At 51.1% G+C, this 26286-nt stretch overlaps 1 protein-coding gene across 1 annotated transcript; it reads right to left on the reverse strand.

Annotated features, from left to right (window-relative positions):
- Positions 1-26286, reverse strand: retreg2 (reticulophagy regulator family member 2). The gene is given in 10 exon segments (XM_055631653.1): positions 1-714; positions 2838-2973; positions 4583-4674; positions 5719-5856; positions 9620-9704; positions 10271-10400; positions 16775-16802; positions 17538-17644; positions 25672-25881; positions 25883-26286. Coding segments are annotated over 10 exon segments (1920 nt in total). The 3' UTR covers positions 1-124.

Below are 26286 nucleotides of genomic sequence, written 5' to 3' on the forward strand. Positions count from 1 at the left end.
AGGGGGCGGGGCTACAGGGATGGGCGGGGCTACAGTTGGGGGCGGGGCTACATTGAGGGCGGGGCTGGGACCACATGCTGGGCTCCATGCCACGCTATGACCAGAGCGCGGGCGGTCAGTGTCACTAGCTGTCATCCTGTGGTCCGGTCGGCGTGGGCTGTGAGGGGCCGGCTTGCCCACTCCCCAGTCGGCCCCCCTCCTCCAGGCCCAGCTCTGTGTCCATCTGCTCCAGCTCGCCCTGGTCGAGTAGCTCAAAGTCATCCAGCTCTTCGTGTAGAGGTGGCTCTGAGCCGAGTCCCAGCCCCAGCCCTGCAGCCGCTGTTTGGAGGTGCAGGCTCTGGTCTGGCTGGGCGGGCAGCAGCTCGGAGCTGTGTGTATGGCCGTCGGTCAGATGGCCGGACAGAAAGGAGGTCAGCGTGTTCTGTACTACAGTGCTGAGGGCAGAGGCCACCATCTCCTCACTGAAGCCGTGTAGAGCGGAGCCCAGCGTTGAGGGCTGGCTCCTCCGGGCCTGGCTCCCATTGAAGTGCGAGTTCACAAAGTGCAGGGGGGAGGTGAGGGCGTCGGTGAAGAAGGGCGAGTCTCGAGCCGCAAGTCGGGCAATGCCGTGAGACGGGCTCCCGTCACCAGACAGCTCTTCCACCGATGGAAACTCAGCCAGGTCCCTGGCAAAGGCCTCCTCTGGTTCACTGTGGATACTCTGGCGCTCCAGGTCTGGAAACACAAGCAGGGTGAAAGCTGGAGCCCCAGCGACCCACACACCCAGGCCCACACACACACACACACGCCCCCACACACACACAGGACCCCACACACACAGGCCCCCAAACACACACACACACACACCCCCACACACACACACACACACACACACACACACACACACACACACACGCACACACACCTACACACACACACACACACCCACACACACACACACACACACACACACACACACACACACATGGACACCCACATACACACAGACACAAACACACACAGGCCTCGCACACAACACACACACACACACACACACAGGCCCCCAAACACACACACAGGACCACACACACACACACACACACACAGGCCCCCAAACACACCACAACACACACACACACACAACCCCCACACACACACACACACACACACACACACACACACACACACAAGGACCCCAAACACACACACACACAGGCCTCCAAGCACACACACACAAACAGGCCCCTAAACACACGCCCACACACAGGACCCCAAACACACACACAGGCCCCCAAACACACACACACACAAACAGGCTCCTAAACACACACACACACACACAGGCCCCCCAAACACACACACAGGCCCCCAAGCACACACACACAAACAGGCTCCTAAAACACACGCGCACACACAGGACCCCAAACACACACACACGCACACACAGGCCCACACACACAGGCCCCCACGCGCGCGCACACACACAGGCCCCCAAGTGCACACGCGTGCGCACACTGACTTTGGTGCCTTCCCACACAGTGGGAAAACTCTGATTCTGCTGTGTGTGGATGTTTTATGTTAAATTCTATCGTGTGCTGTGTCCTTTATTATTATTGTATGGCTGTATGGGGATTTCATTTCACAGTGCCATCTGGCACATGTGACGAATAAATGTATCTTGTACGCACACACACAGGTCCGCGCGCACACATGCATGCACGCATGCACACACACACGCACACGCACAGGCCCACACGCACACAGGCCCACACACACACACAGGCCCCACACACAGGTCCACGGGCACACACACAGGTCCCCACGCGCACACACACAGGCCCCCGCGCGCACGGGCCCCCACGCACACACAGGCCCACCCGCGCACAGGCCCCCGCACGCACACACACACACGCACACAGGTCCCCGCACGCACACACACACACACCCACACGCACACAGGCCCCCGCATGCACACAGGCCCCACACACAGGCCCACGGACACACACACACACACAGGCCCAAACAGACACACACAAGGCCCCCACGCACACACAGGCCCACGTGCACAAAGGCCCACGCGTGCACAGGCCCACCCGCGCACACACACACGCACAGGTCCCCCACACACACACACACACGGCACACACACACACACACACACGGGCACAGGCCCACACACACACAGCACACACACAGGCCACACACACACACAGGCCCACCACACACACACACGCACAGGCCCACACACACAGGCCCACACACACACAGGCCCACACGCACAGACCCCACACACACACGCACAGGTCCCCCACACGCACACACACACGCACAGGCACACACACACAAACCTGCACACACATACGTACACACACACAAACACACATGCACAACCACACACACATACACCCACACCCACACACACCCCCACACACACACACCCACACGCACACAGGCCCACGGGCACACACGCACACACAGGCCCAAACAGACACACACAGGCCCACACACACACACAGGTCCACAAAGGATGCTGGTTTACACCATGGAGACAACATGCTGTTGTAACTCAGCGAGACAGGCAGCATCTCTGGAGAGAAGGAGTGGGCGACGTTTCCTGTCCAGACCCTTCTCCAGTGTTTATATGGTTGGGTTGTGAGAATCCTTTCCTGTTTTGGTGATGAGAGGGGGTGGTGAATGTTGAACGCGGTTGACTGCAGTATGAGGGCGTTCCCACAGAGAATGAGATGGTAACGTTGGGCTGTCCTTGGACGGAGCAGTGTGTCAGACTGGGGTGCTGGGTGGGTGGGGGAGCTGTCTTGATGGGCAGAGGTTGTGTAAATGTCCGGACCCCGCCTTACCTTCTGACACATCAGAAAGCTGCGGCGTTGTTCCTCGCGACACGGTGAATCCCCCGCTCTCCAGGATGGAAGCCTCCTCATCTGATAACTCAGAGTCCGTGATCGCAAAGGCCAGAGCTGTCGTCCTGACATCCACCTGTAAGCATCAGGGCGGGCGGGGGGGGGGGGGGGGGGGGGAAGAGAGAGAGAGGGGGAGAGGGGGGGAGATAGATAGATCAGCCATGATTGAATGGCAGAGTCAACTTGATGGGCCGAATGGCCTGGTTCTGCTCCCGTCACTTATCAACATGAGTGTCCATCACACACCAGCAATCACACAGCAGGCACAGCACTGCCCACAGGGCCACCAATACAAACCTTCACTCCAATACCCCCATCATCACATCCCATACCTTTCTCCTGCCATTCTTGCTATTGAGGGAGTGCAGCGTAGGTTCACCAGGTTAATTCCCGGGATGGTGGGACTGACATACGATGAAAGAATGGATCGATTTGGCTTATATTCACTGGAATTTAGGATGAGAGGGAGTCTTATTGAAACATTAAAAATTCTTAAAGGATTGGACAGGCTAGATGCAGGAAACATGTTCCCGATGTTGGGGGAGTCCAGTACCAGGTTAAGAATAAGGGGTCAGCCATTTAGGACCGAGTTGAGGAAAAACTTTTTTCACCTAGAGAGTTGTGAATCTGTGGAATTCTCTGCCACAGAAGGCAGTGGAGGCCGATTCACTGGATGTCTCCAAGAGAGAGTTAGATTTAGCTCTTAGGGTTAAAGGAATCAAGGGATATGGGGAGAAAGCCGGAACGGGGTACTGATTTGAGATGATTAGCCATGATCATATTGAATGGCGGCGCTGGTTAGAAGGGCCGAGTGGCCTACTCCTGCACCTATTGTCTATGTTTCATACTAAATCTTACCAGTTCCAAAAAGCAATTCCCAATAAATGGTGAAATCTAGCATCAGGGCAGAGATTGCTAACCTTGAGGTTAAAGGTTAATTCAGCACAATCATTGCTGCTAATTAACGAGAATGTTGTGGTGATGATGTAAATAAGTAGCTGCATGAGTGCCACAGATCTGTGCGCATCCACAGCTGCATCTCTGGAACTCTCTGCCACAGAGGGTAGTTGAGGCACAGTTCATTGGCTATATTTAAGAGGGAGTTAGATGTGGTCCTTGTGGCTAAGGGGATCAGGGGGTATGGAGAGAAGGCAGGTACGGGATACTGAGTTGGATGATCAGCCATGATCATATTGAATGGCGGTGCAGGCTCGAAGGGCCGAATGGCCTCTACTCCTGTACCTAATTTATATGTTTCTATGTTTCTATGCATGACGGCCACAAATCTGTGAGCATCCACGGCTGCATGAGTGCCACAGATCTCTGCATCCACGGCTGCATGAGTGTCACAGATCTCTGCATCCACAGCTGCATGAGTGCCACATATCTATGAGCATCCACAGCTGCATGAGTGCCACAGATCTCTGCATCCACGGCTGCACGAGTGCCACAGATCTGTGCGCATCCACAGCTGCATGAGTGCCACAGATCTGTGCGCATCCACAGCTGCATGAGTGCCACATATCTGTGAGCATCCCCGGATGCATGAGTGCCACAGATCTTTGCGTGTCCAGAGCTGCAGGAGTGCCACAGATCTGTGCGCATCCACGGCTGCAAGAGTGCCACAGATCTGTGCGCATCCAGTGCTGCACTGCAGGCTGCGGAACCTGTGAGCAGACCAATACCTTGGGGTTGAAGCAGGAAAGTTCGGCCTCACTCTCGCTCTCCGTCTCAGCCGTCGGCTCATCACAACTCTCCGCTTTCACCAGCAACTTCTCTGAAACACACAAACCACAAACAGCAACAAAGTCCTTGAGATTAGCAACTAAACTGTCTATCTCCCGTGTAAACTAGCATCTACAGTCCTGGACATGAGATCTGGAGCCGTGTGGGGAGAGCAGAAACGGCGTTAGAGCATGGGTGAGGAACAAGGTGAAAATAAATGGTGAAAAACTGGACAAATGATACACAGACTAACAGTGGTGAGATGAGGGTGCAGGGTGTGAAGGAGATTGTTATGGGAAAGCACCCTGATAAAGCAAGGATGTTTTAAGTTGAAGATTTGTGAGGATGTTGCTGGAACAAGAGCCAGAGCTCGAGAGGCCAGGACATTATTCCTTGAGCACAGGACGGTCTTTACCCCCAAAGTAGTGGAATCAAGAACTAGAGGATACAGGGTTAAGGTGAGAGGTAATCTGAGGGGCAACTTTTTCCACACAGAGTGATGGGTGTATAGAACAAGCTGCCAGAGGGGATAGTTGAGGCAGGTACTAGAACATTTGAGATATTTGGAAAGGTTTAGATGGTTATGGGCCAAATGCAGGCAGATATGACTAGTGTAGATGGGGCATCTTTGTCTGCGTGGGCAAGTTGGGCTGAATGTCCAGTTTCCGTGCCTGATTACTATACGGCTGTAATGGGACTGTGAATGAAGAGATAGTATGGACTCATCCTTTTTCTCCAGAAAAGCTGCCTGACCCACTGAGTTACTCCAGCATTTTGTCGATCTTTGATATACGAGCATCTGCAGTTCCTTTCTACACAGCGGGGTATAGATATGATCCTCGGGACACTGTTGGTGGCATGTCTGGTCTGGGGACAGCAGTGGCATGGAGTCTGACTCTGGGGGGCAGTGTGGTAGAAGGGTGGAGAGGGGCAGAGCAATAGTGACAGGAGGCCCGTTAGTTGGGGGTAGAGGCAGGAGATTCTGTGGCAGCAAGCAAGGCTCCAGGATAGTGTCAGCACCACTTTTAGCCACAAGATGCGGCACGTTTCACGAGGCTCAGTCGTACATTAACTGTGAAGGGCGAGCATGACTTACTCTTCCTGTCTCTCTGACGGTGCTCAGTGCTGCCTTTCATGCTGTAGTCCAGTTTCATTAACACAGGTTCCAAACCCGTGTACATCCTCTGAATGAGCTCGTGATAAACCACCAGGGGCCACAGCAGCAGACTCAGGACTGCAACAAACAGCAGAGAATCAGAGAATGACATTTGAACAATCCCCACCCACAGCCTGGATCTTCCCCCCCATCCCAGCCAATGCCTGGTTGTCCTGTTTGATCGGTCAGTCACGCAAACTGTCCACACTGACCAGATGTCTATCTGAGCTCGTCCCATTTGCCCGAGTGTGGCCCATTTCCCACTGCACCTGTCCGTGTACCTGCCCGTGTACCTGCCCGCCCACCTGTCCGTGTACCTGCCCGTGCACCTGTCCGAGCACCTGAGCACCTGTGTACCTGTCCGTGTACCTGCCCGTGTACCTGCCCGAGCACCTGCCCGTGCACCTGCCCGCGCACCTGTCCGTGTACCTGCACCTGCCCGTGTACCTGCCCGAGCACCTGTCCGCACACCTGTCCGTGTACCTGCCCGTGTACCTGTCCGTGTACCTGCCCGAGCACCTGTCCGTGTACCTGCCCGAGCACCTGTCCGTGCACCTGCCCGTGTACCTGCCCGTGTACCTGCCCGAGCACCTGTCCGTGTACCTGCCCGCGCACCTGTCCGTGTACCTGCCCGCGTACCTGTCTGGTGCACCTGTCCGCACACCTGTCCGGTGCACCTGTCCGTGTACCTGTCCAAGTGTCTTCCACTTTCTTCTTCTCCCCTCATGATGTTATATCCTTACACGGCCACCCTTCAGCTCCTATGATCCAGTGACAAGAGACATGACCTTCCCACGTTCTCCCAAAACTATGATCTTTTTACACGTCTTTCAGATCTGTCCTTACTTTGACTCCCGATACTATCTACCTCTTTGACGTCCCTCGGACTATTCTTGATTGGACTCTGCTGGCTTTACCTTGCACTAAACGTTATTCCCTCATCATGTATCTGTACAATGTAAATCGATTGATTGTAATCATGTATTGTCTTTCCGCTGACTGGTTAGCACGCAACAAAAGCTTTTCACTGTACCTCGGCACACGGGACAATAAACTAGACTGAAACTGAAAACTCACGCCTACCAATTCCAGTGACGTCCATGTGAATCTTTTCAGCTGAATGACTTCCTTCCAATAGTTGGGCAAACAGAACTACGAAAAATACTCTGTGTCATCTCAACAATGACGTGTAGAACCAAGATGACATCCAATCCTGCACACTGCCCTGACTGATGGAGCCAAGCCCAGCTCATCACCTTCATGTTCCTCTAGCACTCTCCGCTCAATATTCTCCACAACCTGCCATTGACTTTGTATGTCCTGCCCCGTTTACACTTGTTGTCACAGTAACCCACTTCACTCTGCACCACACACTGACTTGGGTCATCCATAAAGTTACCCACCATGTGAACAACACCGCCATTCAAATCAAGTACAAACAAGAGTGGACTCGGCACTGATCCCACGACACACCACTGGTCACAGGCCTCCAAACTGAAAATAACCCTCCCCTATCAACACTCCAAACTGCCCAGCTCACTCTGGACCCCACATAGTCTAAGCTTCTAGGCTAGCTTACCATGCAGGACCTGTTCAAAGGCTTTGCTAAAGTCCATGTAGACAACATCTACTACACTGCCCCCATCAGTCCTCTTAGTTAGAGATTGCCTGAATACCCGGCCTCTGTTCCGTGCAGTGAGAGGGGCCGATACCACAGTGTGGTGGGGATATATATTATTGCCACCAGCCCCTGGAGCACACGGCTCTGACCCCGACCCCTGGAGCACACGGCTCTGACCCCGACCCCTGGAGCACACGGCTCTGACCCTGACCCCTGGAGCACTGTCCGGCTCTGACCCTGTACCTGTCCCCTGCACCTGCCCGTGCACACGGCCCTGTACCTGACCGTGACCTGCCCTGGAGCACACTGCTCTGACCCTGACCCCTGGAGCACACGGCTCTGACCCCGGCCCCTGGAGCACACGGCACCTGACCTGACCCCCGAGCACCGGTCTCTGACCCTGCCCCTGGACCACACGGCTCTGTCCATGCCCCGGCCCCGAGTACCTGTCTCTGACCCTGCCCCCGACCTGTCCGTGCACCTGCCCTCTGACCCTGACCCGTGTACCTGCCCGAGCTCTGACCCTGACCCCTGGAGCACACGGCTCTGACCCTGACCCTGAGCACCTGTCCGAGCACCTGTCTCTGACACCTGCCCTGGAGCACCTGGCCGTGACCTGTCCGACACCTGACCCCGACCCTTGGAGCACACGGCTCTGACCCCGACCCCTGGAGCACACGGCTCTGACCCTGACCCCGACCCCTGGAGCACACGGCTCTGACCCTGACCCCTGGAGCACACGGGCTCTGACCCTGACCCCTGGAGCACACGGCTCTGACCCTGACCCTGACCCCTGGAGCTCCACGATCCTCTGACCTGACCCCTGGAGCACACGGCTCTGACCCTGACCCCTGGAGCACACGTCTCTGAGATCTGACCCCGACCCCTGGAGCACACGGCTCTGACACTGACCCTGACCCCTGGAGCACATGGCTCTGACCCTGACCCCGACCCCTCGGGGGTCACGGCTCTGACCCTGCCCCCTGGACCACACGGCTCTGACCCTGACCCCTGGAGCACACGGCTCTGACCCTGACCCTGACCCCTGCTGCACACGGCTACCTCTTTGATGTCCCTGGAGCACATTCTTGATTCTGACCCTGACCCTGACCCCCTAACGTTACACCTCATCATGATCCTGACCCCTGGAGCACACGACCCTGATCATGTGACCCTGACCCCTGGAGCACATGGCTCTGCACCGGGAACCGGACTGAAACTGAAAACTCCCTGGAGCACACGGCTCTAAACCTGGTCCTGGACCACACAGCTGACCATCACGCCCTGGAGCTTTTCACGGCTCTGACCCTGACCCCTGGAGCACACGGCTCTGACCCCGACTCCTGACCCCTGAAGCACACGGCTCTGACCCCGGACCCTGAAGCACACGGCTCTGACTGATGGCCCCTGGAGCCCAGCGACTCACCTTCCTGACCCCTACCTGTTCCTCTAGCACACGGCTCTGAATATTCTCCCCTGGAGCCATTGACCCTGACCCCGACCCCTGGAGCACACGGCTCTGACCCAGTGACCCACTTCACCCTGGACCACACACGACTTCTGACCCTGACCCCGACCCCATGTGGAACAACACGGCCTGATTCTGACCAAGTACCCTTGAGTGCACACGGCACTGACCCACGGCCCACCCCTGGAGCACAGGGCTCCAAACTGACCCTAACCCTCCCCGATCAGCACACGGCTCTGCCCTGCTCACCCTGGACCCCACATAGTCTGAGCTTCTGACCCCGACCCCTGGAGCACACGGCTCTGACACTGACCCCTGTAGACAACATCTACTGACACTGCCCCATCGTCCCCTAGTTAGAGACGGCTCTGAATACCCCGCCCCTGTTCCACACAGTGAGAGGGGACCACCACCCTGGGGATACACGGCTCTGACACTGACCCCTGGAGCACACGGCTCTGACCCTGACCCCTGGAGCACACGGCTCTGACCCTGACCCCTGGAGCACACGGCTCTGACCCTGACCCCGACCCCTGGAGCACACGGACCCCTGGAGCACACGGCTCTGACCCTGGCGTCTGCAGCAGAACAGGCTCCAGCTGTTCACACCAGCGTGCAATGCTGCTGTCTTGCTGGGGGAGGTAATAGCCAGCTGCTACCCAGTTTTGCTACAATGATGGGATTATTGTAATTCCCAGCCTGGCTTGTCTAGCTCTACAATATGGATATTCCCTTGGGATAAACATACTCACTGAAGATGTAGGATATCATGATTCCAGGAATATAGTGTCCGATCGCAGCCGTTGCTGAACAGCCAATGCACATCTTCAGACAGAACTGAGAAAATGGGCAGAGGATGCAAAGTCAGTGACGACAAGGCACCAAGCTGCCAATCACAAACCCACAAGGCAGGGGTCCATGCAGTGAGGAGAACTCCCACCCTCCTCACTCGCTGCTTGTGTAGTTCAGCCTGCAACGCCACTCCGTCCCGTCACATCTGACACGAGCACACACACGTATGCACGCACGCGCGTACACATGCGCATGTACGCAAGCACATGTACGCGCACACACACGTACGCACACTTGTACGTGCACGCACACACGCGCCAGCACACGTACGCACACGAACACGCGCGCACACACACGTACGCACGCAAACGCGTACACATATGCACGCACACACACATATGCACGCACGTACACGGGCAAGCACACACATGTACGCACACGTACGGACGTGCACACATGTACGTACGCACACGTACGCCCGCATACACGCACGCACACGTGAGCACACGTACGCACGCACACACAGATGTTCGCACACGCACACGTAGGCAAACACTTACGCGCGCACACTTACGCACGCACGTGCACACCTTCTTGGTAGCATGACCCACCTTGCCCGGGTTCTGCCTCTTGTACTCCAGCACTTCCTTCAAGTAGAGGTGAAAGGCCACCCAGCTCTCTGCGAGACAGTGGCAAAGGTCTGGCAGTCGGAGCAGACGAGGCCGTGTGGAACTCCCATCACTGGATGCAAAGAGAGAAGCAACAGATTAATCTACAGTGCAGGCAGGACTGAGGTGGCAATGTGGATGACTGTACTGTACAGGGAGGTGGTGATTGCAGCAAGCAGTGGCCACACATTCACACAGCATTTAGATGGGGGGTTCAGGAGACCACCCGTTGGCATGTCCTGGGGCTGTGTGACCTTTGTGAAGACCAGTGCACACTGCAGAGCAGGGAATCTTCAGGACCTGTTATTTGTACACTACAGTGATCCAGTCATCCGGCCCAGACACTAACCTCAAACCTGTGACGGCACTACTTGGCTGGAAGCATTTTATTGGAGGAAGCACCTCGGAGAGTCAGGCCACCTAACTGGTCATTACCACAGTGTCACATCAGAAACCACTGCACATGGAAACAAGGGCCTTCTGCAGCAGAATCCCAGATTCACAACCATCTGGGTGAAAAAGATTTTTCCTCATCTCAGTCTTAAATGGCCTACCCTTTATTCTTAAACTGTGGCCCCTGGTTCTGGACTCCCCCAACATCGGGAACATTTTTCATGCATCTAGCCTGTCCAATCCTCTAAGAATTTCATGTTTCGATAAGATCCCCTCTCATACTTCTAAATTCCAGTGAATACAAGCCCAGTCGATCCATTCTCTCAGCATATGACAGTCCCGCCATTGCGGGAATATACTTGTAAACCTACGCTGCACTCCCTCAATAGTAAGAATGTCCTTCCTAAAGTTTTGAGACCAAAACTGCACACAATACTCCAGGTGAGGTCTCACTAGGGCCCTGTATAACTGCAGAAGGACCTCCTTGTTCCTAAACTCAAATCCTCTCGCAATGAAGGCCTACATGCCATTAGCTTTCTTCACTGCCTGCTGTACCTGCATGCTTTCAGTGACTGATAAACAAGGACCCCCCAGATCCTGTTGTACTTCCTCTTTTCCTAACTTGAGACCATACAGATAATAATCTGCCTTCTTGTTCTTGCCACCAAGTGGATAAACTCACATTTATCCGCATTAAACTGCATCTACCATGCATCTGCCCACTCACCCGACCTGTCCAAGTCACCCTGCATCCTCCTCACAGTTCACACTGCCACCCAGCTTTGTGTCATCTGCACATTTGCTAATGTTACTTTGAATCCCTTCATTCAAATCATTGATGTATGTTGTAAATATAGCTGCGGTTCCAGCACTGAGCCTTGCGGTACCCCACTAGTCACTGCTGGTCCCAGCACCGAGCCTTGTGGTACCCCACTAGTCACTGCCTGCCATTCTGAAAGGGACCCGTTAATCCCTACTGGGTGCAGGCAGAATCTCAAAGCAGAAATCCCTCAGCCTCCCCACTACTACACAGCAGTGGTCTCTCCCGCTCACTACTACACAAGCAGTGGTCTCTCCCGCTCACTACTACACAGCAGTGGTCTCTCCCGCTTACTACTACACAGCAGTGTCCTCCCGCTCACTACTACACAAGCAGTGGCGTCTCCCACCCACCATTATCCCTCCCCTGGGCCACATCTTCACACCAAGTACTCTGGTCTGAATGAGCTCTAGTCTTTAGCAACATCTATGAATGAGCCCAGAGCTTGAGTGGCCAGCACTGCCCAGGACATGGATAGAGTAGTGTGTGTAGTTCTGGTCCCTGCACTGTGGGAAGGATATGATTGCATTTGTAAAAGAGATGCATTAGATTGCATTTGTTTTCCATGGAGGAGAGGAGACTCACACAGGCATGAACAACTGAGTGATGTAGATAGATTTGTTAACAGGAAACATTTTCCCCATACAACATTGGGCTGAAAAGTAAGAGGTTCAGTGGGGGGCGGAGAAGGATTTTTTCAACAGATGGAGTCTGGATCGTACTGCCGGAGGGGACGATGGAGGCAGGTAATTTTACAAGTGTCCAGATTAGTGCATGGAATGGTGAGAACAAGCTGGTAAATGGGATTAGTGTAGATAAGCGCTTGCTGGTTTGGCATGGTCGGGGTGGACTGGCGGGCCTGTTTCTATACTATACGACTGACTATCCAAGCCCACACTCCTAGCCCATGAGACTCCATTTTAATAACCTCCTTAACGAAAAGCTTTGCCAAACGATTCATAAAACCTTCATGGCCAACTTTCTCTGCATCTCTGTCAACATCTTTGTTACTTCAACAACAAATTCAAGCTAGGCCACAGTTTGCCTCTTGCATACATTGTTATTTTATTTCAAGTCTCCCCAACTACCTGATTATTCTAATATTAAATTGATTATGAGGTATGCAGCTCCTTGAATAAGGATTGTCAATCCTCAGACATCCTTCCACCAATGTATATGACCAGAAGATGAGAGTTGCCATCGCACATCCCTGGGTAATTGGAGCAGATAAATTATCCTCAGCCTCTCCAATATTTCCTGTCCAATAGATCACCTCCAGCATCTCCACAACAGGTATTTTGACAAAGACTAAATACTCAAGAAGACAAAACCTTGTCTAGCTCCTCCAAGCAAACACCTTCACCTTCTCTGCTGCAACTCTGCATCTTTGGGTTATCTGGTTATTATTGAAGAGAAGATGGAGACACAAGTAACTGCAGACACTGCAATTTTGACTCATCAGGTCAGGCAACATGGATGGGTTGGTTAGTAACACGATGTAAATGTGGACAGGTTGGTCAGTAAGTTTGCAGTGACACAGATATTGCTGGGGTCACAGACTGAGAGGAAGGTAGTCAAAACTATACAGCGGGATATAGATCAGCTGCAGAAATTGTAGTTTTAATCCAAACAAATGTACGGGCAAATACAATGAATGACATGACCCCAACAACATTGATGTACAGAGGTATCTTGTGATCTAAGTCCAGAACACAAGTAGATAGAGCAGTAAGGAAGGCAGACAGCATGCCACCTTTCATTGGTTGGAGCATTGAGTATCAGAGTCAGGGAGTCATGTTGCAGCTTCATGAGCTTCATGAGCAAAGAGGTCCTTCTGCAGTTGTACAGGGCTCTAGTGAGACCACACCTGGAGTATTGTGTGCAGTTTTGGTCCCCTAATTTAACGAAGGACATTCTGGCTATTGAGGGAGTGCAGCGTAGGCTTACAAGGTTAATTCGCGGGATGGCGGGACTGTCGTATGCTGAGAAATGGAGCGGCTGGGCTTGTACACGGATGAGGGGATCTCATTGAAACATATAAGATTGTTATGGGTTTGGACACGCTAGTTCAGAAACAATGGTTCTGCACTTAAAGAAAGAATGCACTGACTGCCAATAATGACGGCATTATGACCGTGGCTAAATGAGACATTTAAAACTGAATGGATGCAGGAAACATGCAATGGAAGACATTTTAAAGACTGCATGGTTCCCGATGTACCAGTTTGGGGGGAGTCCAGAATAACAGGGAAACAGGGGGGCCACAGTTTAAGAGTAAGGAGTAAGCCATTTAGAACGGAGACGAGGAAACACTTTTTCTCACAGAGTGGTGAGTCTGTGGAATTCTCTGCCTCAGAGGGCGGTGGAGGCTGGTTCTCTGGATGCTTTCGAGAGAGCTAGATAGGGCTCTTAAAAATAGCAGTCAGTGGATATGGGGAGAATGCAGGAACGGGGTACTGATTGGGGATGATCAGCCATGATCACATTGAATGGCGGTGCTGGCTCGAAGGGCCGAATGGCCTACTACGGCACCTATTGTCTATTGTATATAATACTATGGTTAGTCTGCATGTGGAGTTTGTGGAGTTAGTCTTCATGTGGAGTTTTACGTGCAGTTCTGCTCACCCCATAACAGGAAGGACATGGAGGCTTTGGAAAGAATGATGCCTGGATTAGGGAGTATTAGCTACCGGGAGATTGGACAGACTTGGATAGTTTTCTCTGGAACACTGGGAGAACTGACAGAAGTGCATGAAATTGAGAAGCGTGCAAGTGTTTTGGGCTAGCATGGTGGCGCAGCAGTAAAGTTGTAGCCTCACAGCGCCAGAGACCCGGGCTCAATCCTGTTTACAGCTGCTGTCTATATGGAGTTTGTACATTCTCCATGTGACCATGTGGGTTTTCTCTGTTAGCTTCTATAAATTGCAATTCCTCCCCAGTATCCAGGTTGGGAACCCTTGGTGTACAGGGCGATTGCTGACGGTGCGGACCTGGTGGGTCGAAAGGCCTGTTTCCGTGCTGTATCCAAGTCTCAAGATACTATAAACAGTCAGAATCGTTTTTCCCCAGGATGGAAATGTCAAACACTAGAGGTCAAAGCTTTAAGGTGAGAAGGGCAAAGTTGAAAGGGAAGTTGCTTTATACTGATGATGTTGAACTCTACCCATCTGCCAATAAAAGCTCCCTCACACCTGTATCCACCTATCACTTGCCAGGCTTTGTCCCGTCCCAACCACTTTTCCAGCTTTCTTCCCCCAAATCCATCATGAGGTTCATCCCTGTCACAGATGCTGCCTGAGCTGCTTTGTTCCTCCAGCACTTTGTATTTTGGATTCATTTCATCTATTCCTGGCAGCATTTCCCTTTTCACAGATGCTTCACCCCTGAATAGTTTTTCTTTCACGATGTTCCTGGAGGACACTGCCAGGATTGGTTGTGGAGGCAGATACAGCAGTGGCATTTAGGAGACTTCTGGATAAACACATGGATATGTAGGGAATGGAGGGATATGGATTATAGTGCGGGCTGATTTGGTCTTGGTTTTGGCATCATATTTGGCCCAGGGCCGTGTTTCTGTGTTGTTCTGTGTGTGGACTGATAATGAACAATGCTTTAGGTCAGGACCACAGATGTAGGAGATTTGCAGTTCTGCTTTAGATCAGGACCACAGATGCAGGAGGTTTGCAATTCTGCTTTAGGTCAGGACCACAGATGCAGGAGGTTTGCAATTCTGCTTTAGGTCAGGACCACAGATGCAGGAGGATTGAAGTTCTGCTTTAGGTCAAACGTTACTTTATGTTGGTTGATTTATTTGCATTTCATGTTTCTTCTTCACTTCTCAGCTTCTTGTAACCCGATTCTTGTTTGAAGTATTTAGTTTTTTTTTATTTCTATCACATTCAGTATCCCAACTTTGTCATCATTTAGAATTGCGGACCTGGTGGATTGAGAGGGGATCTTATAGAGAACTTACAGTCAAATTCTTAAGGGGTTGGACAGGCTAGGGCAATGAAAGGAAGGTTGCTTTATACCGATGATGTTAGGGAAGTCCAGACAAGGGGTCCACAGCTTAAGGATAAAGGGGAAATCCTTCCCCCAAATCCATCAAAACCGAGCTGATGTTCCTCCAGCAAGATTCACTTTTTTCATCACAGCATTTTTCCTTTTCAAAGTGGTGAATCTCTGGAACTTTCTCTGCCACAGAGGGTAGTTTGAGGCCACTTCATTGGCTATATTTAAGAGGGAGTTAGATGTGGCCCTTGTGGCTAAGGGGATCAGGGGGTATGGAGAGAAGGCAGGTACGGGATACTGAGTTGGATGATCAGCCATGATCATATTGAATGGTGGTGCAGGCTCGAAGGGCCGAATGGCCTACTCCTGCACCTAATTTCTATGTTTCTATGTTTCTATTCAAGAAGCTCTGGCTTTGGTTCTCCGACCTTTTCTTGCTTGTGGGAAAGTGGTCAGCTTGTACCTGAACCAAACAAACTGCTGCAGGAACATCTGTGGGGTGGAGGGGTGATCAATGTTTTGGGTCGAGGCCCTGTGTCAACCCAAAACAACAACCTCCATCCAGAGTTCCGTCATCAGCTGGTTTTGTGCTCCAGGTTCCAGCATCTGTAGTGTCTTGGAGTCACAAGCCCTTTGGCCCGACTCATCCATGCCCCATCTAAACTACCCCCATTTGCCTATATTTGGCCAATCTCCTGCTGAACCCTTCATTGTACCTGTACAGATGTCTTTTATTTGCACCCACTTCTTCCTCTGGCAGCTCACTCCATATATCCACCACCCTCCTAGAAGAGGTTGCCTCTAGAAATCTTTCCCACTCTTACCTTAAACCTCTGCCCTCCAGTAATACACTCCCCTATCCTGGGGAAAGACTGTGGGTAATCACCTTCTTTGTACCTCTCATCAGTTTAGAAACTCTTCCTTTAACATTGTTGTAATCATTGATGGGTAATTAAAATCACGCAATCTCACCACACTTCTGTTTCTTGTACATCTGAAACTCCCACTAATCTGCTCCCCTCCCCTCCATTGTAAGTCTACCATTCCCATCACATTGCACCTGTTACTGTTAAACTGTACCCACACACACATCCTACCCATACTTCCCAAAATGACAATACCTGTCTGATTCACCAACCCACTCCCCCTCCCACCACATCCTCTGCCCAGCCCTGGGGCTGCACAATCTGCATTTGTCTGCGGCTGGTGCAGAGGGAACGTACCTGACGTCTTCATCCACTGGATGTTGAACTGCGGAGATAAAACGGACAAAGATGATCACCTTGAGCACACAGTGAGGGTAACTAATTGTGGGGCAGGGGGTGGATGGGGTACAGGGTCTGGGTAGAGAGAGACTGCAGAGCACAGCCAGGGTAACAACAGAGACAGGGGCGGGTGAGGACCGATGGGGTGGCAGCGTATTGGGGTATTTAGTAATAGGGGTACAACTGGTTATGCGAGTGTGCTGCAGACTTACCCATGATGCACCAGGCATGTGAGACGTACCCATCAAAGATCCTATAGCAAGATAGACCACTCCTGCTAAATGCAATGAGCTGATGTGTAGTACGGAACAGAGCAGAATATGGCCCTTTTTTTCATCCATTTCAGAAACCCAACTCGCAGTGTAATCAACGTTGCCGGGGAACAGTTTGTGTTAATAAATTATAATTCTGAAAATGAGGAGACGATTTTTACCAAATAACTTTTATTTTTACGAGGATGTTTCCGTAACCGGTTTCCGTCTCCGCACTAGTATCTTTGCTCCGCTACGACGGGATCTTTGGTGCGGAGACGGAAGCCGGTTACGGAAATGGGGCCGAAAATGACCCATGAATCTGCCCATGGCCGTACTGTGTCTTTTTCGTCGAGTGGACTATCTTGCCCGCTATAGGATCTTTGGTACCCATGATGCACCAGGTATGTGAGTGCAGTGCAGACGTAAGTGCAGACGTACCCATGATGTACCAGGTATATGAGACTTACCCATGACACGGGCCAACACACCACTCTTCCAACGATCCAGCAACAAAATGCCCAACAAAGATGAACTGATGAGGAAGATCGGCCGCAGGGAAGTGGAGGAAAACAACCTGTTGACAAAGGCATCGTTCAGCATCGATTGATAGAAAGAAGATCTAACCATCACCATTCCCCTGCACCCCAACTCTGCCAAGTCCACACCCAATACCTGCCTCACCTCTCTACAGCGGAGTACTGAGATTTAAGTACTTAGTATGTGATAAAACAGGAGGGCCCCATTCATCCCCTCATAGAACAATTTAGCACAGGAACAGACCCTCTGGCCCAGAATACCAACACCATTCATAATGCCAAGTTAAACTAACATCCTTGCCTGTGTGTGATCCACATCACTCCATGCCCTGTTCACCCATGTGTCTTTATCCAAGTCTGGCAAATGCCACCATCATATCTATCACCACCCTTGCCAGCCACGTTTCTGCACCCATCAGTCTCCCATTCCCTTCTCACCCTCCAGTCTTTGACATTTCCACTCTGGGGAAAAACGTTTTGATTGTCCACCCTGTCAATGTTTCTTGTAATTGTAGATATTATTATCATGCCTCAACTCAACCTGACATTCCAAAGAAAATTATCCCACTATTGTTAACTTATGACAATGACAGCTAATAGCCTGTAACCCTGGCAGCATCCTGGTAAACCTCTGCTGCACCCTCTCCAAAGCATTCATAAACCTTCCTGCAATGGGGTGACTAGAACTGCACAAAATCATCTAAACATGGCCTGGCCAAAGCCTTATAAAGCTCCAACATGATTGTGCTCTTCATCCTTGCCACTTTCAGGGAACTGGACCCCAACGTCCCTCCGCAAGAACTCCCCTGCTATCCCATGTCAAAGATGTACTGCGCAAAAACTGCCTCTATGTCCAATCTGGTCTACATTGAACAAGTCAACATTGAACAAATAAAAAAGCCCTGGCCTATCCAATCTCTCCTAATAACTCAAGTGCACCAGTTCTAGTAAAATGCTCGTGAATCTTGTCTACATCTTTTACAGCTGAATGCCATCCTTCCAATAACTAGTATACAGAGCCCTAGTGAGACCACACCTGGAGTATTGTGTGCAGTTTTGGTCCCCTAATTTGAGGAAGGACATTCTTGCTATTGAGGGAGTGCAGCGTAGGCTTACAAGGTTAATTCCCGGGATGGCGGGACTGTCATATATTCTGAGAGAATGGAGCAGCTGGGCTTGTATAATCTGGAATTTAGAAGGGTGAGAGGGCATCTCATTGAAACATATAAGATTATTAAGGGATTGGACATGCTAGAGGCAGGAAACATGTTCCCGATGTTGGGTGAATCCAGAACCAGGGGCCACAGTTTAAGAATAAGGAGTAAGCCATTTAGAACGAAGATGAGGAAACACCTTTTCACCCAGAGAGTTGTGAGTCTGTGGAATTCTCTGCCTCAGAGGGCGGTGGAGGCCGGTTCTCTGGATGCTTTCAAGAGAGAGCTAGATAGGGCTCTTAAAGATAGCAGAGCCAGGGGATATGGGGAGAATGCAGGAACGGGGTACTGATTGTGGATGATCAGCCATGATCACATTGAATGGCGGTGCTGACTCGAAGGGCCGAATGGTTTACTCCTGCACCTATTGTCTATAGTACAGGAACATACTTCCCTAAAAGTGGCAACACTAGCGGGTTTTATTATCATGTATACCAACGTACAGTTAACAGCATTGTTTTGCATGCTATTTAAACAGATCAGACATACCATACATAAATACATTTCCGTCAAGTCAACTGATGTACTGCGCAAAAACTGCCTCTATGTCCAATCTGGTCTACATTGAACAAGTCAACATTGAACAAATAAAAAAGCCCTGGCCTATGCAATCTCTCCTAATAACTCAAGCGCACCAGTCCTAGTAAAATGATTATACGTGAATCTTGTCTACATCTTTTACAGCTGAATGCCATCCTTCCAATAACTAGTATACAGAGCCCTAGTGAGACCACCTGGAGTATTGTGTGCAGTTTTGGTCCCCTCATTTGAGGAAGGACATTCTTGCTATTAAGCGAAAGAATATAGTTCTCAGCATTGTAGCACATCAGTTCCAGAGACAAAGTCCAATGTCCGCAATGGGGTAGAGGTGAATCGGACAGTACCCTAGCTTATGGAAGGACCGTTCAGAAGCCTGACAACAGAGGGGAAGAAGCTGTTCCCGAGTCTGGTGGTGTGTGTCTTCTAGCTTCTGCCAGATAGGAGCAGAAGGGAGGAATGACTGGTGCTGGGACTAAGCCCTGGCAGGTATGCTTTTACCCGTCATAACATCAAATGCAAGAGTTGGTGCACTGAGGCTGACGGATCACCTTAGGAATCCATTACATCACCAGGGGGATGTATATGTTGGATAATCAGAGCATAGACTAAAGATGAGAGGGGAATCATTTAATAAGATCCTCAGGGGCAACTATGCCCACTGGTTGGTGGGTCTATGGAACACTGCCAGAGGAGGTAGTTGAGGGCAAAGGGCAAGGCAGGCAAACACAAGGAAGCTTGGCTGGCGACAGAAATAGAGGCATTGGTCAAGAATAAGGATGCATGGGACAGGTATAGGCAGCTGTGATCTAGTGTATCCCTGGATGAGTTTCAGGAACTAAGGAGCAAAGTAAAAAAGGAAATCAGAAAGGCAAATGGGGGCCAGGAGATAGCTCTGGCAGGGAGCATTAAGGGCAATCTCAAGAGATCTTATGAATATATTAGGGGGAAAAGGGTAACCAGAGAGGGTGGGGCCCCTTAAGAATCAAAGCAGTCACCTCTGTGTGGAGCCGTAGGAGATGGAGTATTTCTCCTCTGTATTTACTGAGGATGGAGGAACTTTGTCCCGTCAATAGAAGTGCCTTGAGAGCAGTCTGTGTTGTGGTCGAAGAGGTTCTGGATTACTAACGTGTAGGAGGTAGACAAATCTCCGGGGCCAGATCAGATACATCTGAGGACATTGTGGGAAACTAGAGAGGAAATTGCGGGAGCCCTGATTGAAATTTAGGAGTCGTCCTTAAATACAGGAGTGGCATTTAGGAGACTTCTGGATAAACACATGGATATGTAGGGATATGCATTATAGTGCGGGCTGATTTGGTCTTGGTCTTGGTTTTGGCATCATGTTTGGCCCAGGGCCGTGTTTCTGTGTTGTTCTGTGTGTGGACTGTGTGCGTGAACAATGCTTTAGATCAGGACCACAGATGCAGGAGGTTTGCAGTCCTGCTTTAGGTCAGGACCACAGATGCAGGAGGTTTGAAGTTCTGCTTTATGTCAAGCGTTACTTTATGTTGGTTGATTTATTTGCATTTCATGTTTCTTCTTCACTTCTCAACTTCTTGTAACCTGATTCTTGTTTGAAGTATTTAGCTTTTTTATTTCATCACATTCACCAACTTTCTCATCATTCAAGGAGCTCTGGCTTTGGTTCTCCGACCTTTTCCTGCTTGTGGGAAAGTGGTCAGCTTGTACCTGAACCAAACAAACTGCTGCAGGAACATCTGTGGGGTGGAGGGGTGATCAATGTTTTGGGTCGAGGCCCTGTGTCAACCCAAAACACCAACCTTCATCCAGAGTTCCGTCATCAGCTGGTTTTGTGGACATTGAGGACATTGTGGGAAACTAGAGAGGAAATTGTGGGAGCCCTGATTGAAATTTAGGAGTCGTCCTTAAATACAGGAGAGGTGCCGGAAGACTGGAGGGTGGCAAATGTAGTGCCTCTATTCAAGGGCTGCAGGGAAAAATAGGCTGGTGAGCTTAACATCTGTAGTTGGAAAATTACTAGAGGGTATTCTGAGGGATAGGTTATACAGGAATTTAAACGGTCAAGGGTTGATTAGGGATAGTCAGCATGGTTTGTATTTGGGAGTCTCACAAATCTGATTGAGTTTTTTTTTGAAGACGTGACCAAAAAGGTCGATGAACTGTAGATGTTGTATACATGGCCTTCAGTAAGGCTTTCGACAAGATTCTGCATAGTAGGCTGAACTGGAAGGTTAGATCGCATGGGGTCCAAGGAGAGTTGGCTGAATGGGTAAAAAATTGGCTCCATGGAAGAAAGCAGAGCATGGTGGAAGGTTGCTTCTTGGACTGGAGGCCTGTGACTAGTGGTGTGCCTCAGGGTTCGGTGCTGGGCCCGTTACTGTTTGTCATCTACATCAATGATTTGAATGAGAACATACAGGGCCACATCTCTAAGTTTGCAGATGATACAAAGCTGGGTGGCAATGTGAGTGGCAAGGAGAATGCTATGAGGCTGCAGGGTGACTTGGACAGGTTGGGCGAGTGGGCAGAAGCATGGCAGATGCAGTATAATGTGGATTAATGTGAGGTTATCCACTTTGGAGGCAAGAACAGGGAGGCAGATTATTATCTGAATGGTGTCAGATTAGGAAAAGGGGAGATGCAACAAGACCTGTGCGTGCTTGTACATCAGTCACTGAAGGTAAGCATGCAAGTACCACAGGTAGTGACGAATGCCAACGGCATTTTGACTGAGAGGAGTTGAGTATAGGAGCAAGGAGGTCCTACTGCAGGTGTACAGTGCCCTTGTGAGAACACACCTGGAGTATTGTGTGCAATTTTGGTCTCCTAATTTGAGGAAAGACATTACTGCTATTGAGGGAATGCAGAGGAGGTTCACCAGGTTAATTCCCAGGATGGCGGGACTGACATGATGAAAGAATGGGTGGACTGGGCTTGTATTCACTGGAATATAGAAGGACGAGAGGGTGGAAGCATATACAATTCTTAATGGATTGGACTGGCTAGATGCAGGAAAAATGTTCCCCATGTTGGGGGAGTCCAGAATCAGGGGTCACAATTCAAGAATAAGGATAGGCCTTTTAGGACTGAAATGTGGAAAACTTTTTTTACCCAGAGAGTTGTGAATCTGTGGAATTTTCTGCCACAGAAGGCAGTGGAGGCCAATTCATTGGATGTTTTCAAGAGAGTTAGATTTAGTTTTTAGGGCTAACGGAATCGAGGGATATGAGGGAAAAAGCAGGAACGGGGTACTGATTTTAGATGATCAGACGTGATCATATTGAATGGCGGTGCTGGTTCGAAGGGCCAATTGGCCTACTCCTGCACCTATTTTTCTATGTTGCTATGTTCTATTAGCAAACTTGCAGATGATATAAAAGTGGGTGGTTTTGCAGATAGTGAAAATGTTTGTGCAGCAGGATCTGGATCGATTGGCCAGGTGGGTGAGGAATGGTTGATGGAATTTAATACAGAGAAGTGTGAGGTGTTGCATTTTGGGATGTCTAACGTGGGCAGGACCTACACAGTGAATGGTCAGCCTCTGGGTAGTGTTGTAGAGCAGAGGGATCTAGGAGTACAGGTGCATGGTTCCTTGAAGGTCGAGTCGCTGTTGTACAAGACGTCAGTGAGGTCACATTTAGAGTATTGTGTTCAGTTCTGGGCACGGTGTTACAGGAAAGATGTTGGAAAGGGTAGAGAAGATTTACAAGGATGTTGCCAGGGCTAGAGGGTCTGAGCTATAGGGAGACGTCAAGTAGGCTGGGGCTCGCCATGGAGACGTCGCCCGCCCGCCCCCGTACCTTGGAGTGCAGGAAGATGGGGGTGTGATCTTATTGAGGTGCATAAAGTAATGAAACAAATAGACCGGGTAGATGTACTGAGTCTCTTGCCCAAAGGACATGGGTTTAAGGCTTTTTCACACAAAGAATGGTGGGTCATAAAGTCATATGTGATAGGAGCAGAATTAGGCTATTCGGCCCATCAAGTCTACTCCACCATTCAATCATGGCTGATCTATCTCTCCCTCCTAACCCTATTCTCTTGCCATAACCACTGACACCCAGACTAATAAAAAAAAACTACTATGCCTTAAAAAATATCCATTAACCTGGCCTCCACAGCCTTCTGTGGCAAATAATTCTAAGACTATGACCCCCACCCCCCCGTTCTTCTAAACTCTAGCAAGTACAGGCCATCAAACATTCATCATATGTGGGTGCATGGAACAAGTTGCCTGGGGTGGTAGTTGAGGCTGGGACTATCCCAGCATTGATGAAACAGTTAGACAGGTACATAGATAGGACGGGTTTGGACGGATACGAACCAAACTAAAGTAGGTGGGATTAGTGTAGCTGGAACATGTTTGCTAGTGTGGGCAAGTTGGGCCGAAGGGTCTGTTTCCACGCTGTATCACTCCAAGACTCTATGAGGCAGGTATAATCACAACGTTTAGAGTTACATGGATAGACAATAAGTGCAGGAGTAGGCCATTCTAGCCAGCACCGCTGTTCAATGTGATCATAGCTGATCATCCCCAATCAGTACCCCATTCCTGCCTTCTCCCCACATCCCCTGACTCCGTTATCTTTAAGAGCCCTATCTAGCTCTCTCTTAAAAGTATCCAGAGAACCGGCCTCCACCGCCCACTGATGCAGAGAATTCCACAGACTCACAACTCTGTGTGAAAGTGTTTCCTCATCTCCGTTCTAAATGGCTTACCCCTTTTATTCTTAAACAGTGCCTCCTGGTTCTGGACTCCCCCAACATCGGGAACATGTTTCTTGCCTCTAGCATGTCCAAACCCTTAATAATCTTATATGTTTCAATAAGATCCCCTCTTATCCTTCTAAACTCCAGAGCATACTAGCCAAGCCGCTCCATTCTCTCAGCATATGACAATCCCGCCATCCCGGGAATTAACCTTGTAAACCTACCCTGCACTCCCTCAATAGCAAGAATGTCCTTCCTCAAATTAAGGGACCAAAACTGCACAATACTCCAGATGTGGTCTCACTAGGGCCCTATCCAACTGCAGAAGGACCTCTTTGCTCTTATACTCAACTCCTCTTGTTATAAAGGCCAACATGTCATTCGTGTTCTTCACTGCCTGCTGTACCTGCATGCTAACTTTCATTGACTGATGTACAAGGACCCCCAGATACTATTGTACTTCCCCTTTTCCCCAACTTGACACCATTTTGATAGTAATCCGCCTTCCTGTTTTTGCCACCAAAGTGGATAACCTCACATTTACCCACATTAAACTGCCATGCATCTGCCCTTTCCCCCAACCTGTCCAAGTCGCCATGCATTCTCATAGCATCCTCCTCACCTCACACTGCCACCCAACTTTGTGTCATCTGCAAATTTGCTAATGTCACTTTGAATCCCTTCATCCAAATCATTGATGTATATTCTAAATAGCTGCGGTCCCAGCACCGAGCCTAGCGGTGACCCACTAGTCACTTATAGAAACTTACAAAATTCTTAAGGGGTTGGACAGGCTAGATGCAGGATGCTTGTACCCGATGTTGGGGAAGTCCAGAACAAGGGTCACAGTTTAAGGATAAAGGGGAAATCTTTTAGGACTGAGATGAGAAAAACATTTTTCACACAGAGAGTGGTGAATCTCTGGAATTCTCTGCCACAGAATGTAGTTGAGGCCAGTTCATTGGCTGTATTTAAGAGGGAGCTAGATGTGGCCCTTGTGACTAAAGGGATCAGGGGGTATGGTGACAAGGCAGGTACAGGATACCGAGTTGGATGATCAGCCATGATCATATTGAATGGCGGTGCAGGCTCGAAGGGCCAAATGGCCTACTCCTGCACCTATCGTCTATGTCTATGCCTGCCATTCTGAAAGGGACCCATTAATCCCTAGAAAAGGTTTAGAAGGGTTTCAACCTACGGGCACATGGCACAGACATCTTAGAAACATAGAAAATAGGAGGAGGCCATTCGGGCCTTCGAGTCAGCACCGCCATTCATTGTGCTCATGGCTGATCGCCCCCTATCAATAACCCGTGTCTGCCTTCTCCCCATATCCCTTGACTCCACTGGACACTAGAGCTCTATCTCGGTGGGCATTTACGAGTTGGGTCGGTGCTTGTTTCCACGTTGTATGTCTCTATGATCAGGACTGTACACAGTGTTGGGGATGGTCTCTCAGCCCCGGGGGTTACTGTGGAGACGGCGCCAGCTGATGGCGGAGGTCGATGCGGGGGCTGCCGAGTGAGTGCAGAGGGCGCGGGGTCTGAGCGGACTGGCGCTGCGGGGAGGAGGCGGACACGGTGCCGGGGCGGACGATGCTGCTCCGGTCCCCACTTTACCAGAAGACGCCGCTGAGGCCGAGCAGCATGAGGCCGCTGTGCGCCGGCCGCTCCCACACCAGCAGCCGCTGCAGCAGCAGCAACCCCGGCTCACACTGGGCCAGCATCCGGCCGAGCCGTTCCTCCGCCCGCTGTAGATCGCCGCTGTCCTCGGGGCCCGGGCCGCCGGCCGCCTCTCCGCCGGGGCCAAGCCGCTCTCCCCCCCTCCTCCTCCTCCGCCGCTTCCTCCTCCTCCGCCCCGGGCCTCACTGCCTGTCCGCCGGGGCCCGGCCGCTCGCCCTCCGCCGCCGCCTCTCCATCTGCCCCCGGCCGCTCCGCTGCCGCCGCTGCTTCTGCCCCGGGCCCGGGCCCGAGCCCGCTACTCGCCGCCGCTGCTCCTGCTTCTGCCCCGGGCCACAGCCCGCTGCTCGCCACCTCGGGCCCGGGCCACAGCCCGCTGATCGCCGCCGCTGTCTCAGTCTCTGTCCCGGGCCGCAGCCGCTCTCCCTCCGCCGCCGCCATCTTGTGTTGTTGTGGTTGCGTCACTGGCCGGAAATCGTCACATAGTGGGGCGGGGCGTCCGGCCGGTAACCAGGAAGTGGGTCGGCCCCGGGGGCGGGCGGGCGGCGTCTCCAT

Source organism: Leucoraja erinacea, unplaced genomic scaffold, assembly GCF_028641065.1.
Source record: "Leucoraja erinacea ecotype New England unplaced genomic scaffold, Leri_hhj_1 Leri_84S, whole genome shotgun sequence".
NCBI lineage: Eukaryota > Metazoa > Chordata > Chondrichthyes > Rajiformes > Rajidae > Leucoraja > Leucoraja erinaceus.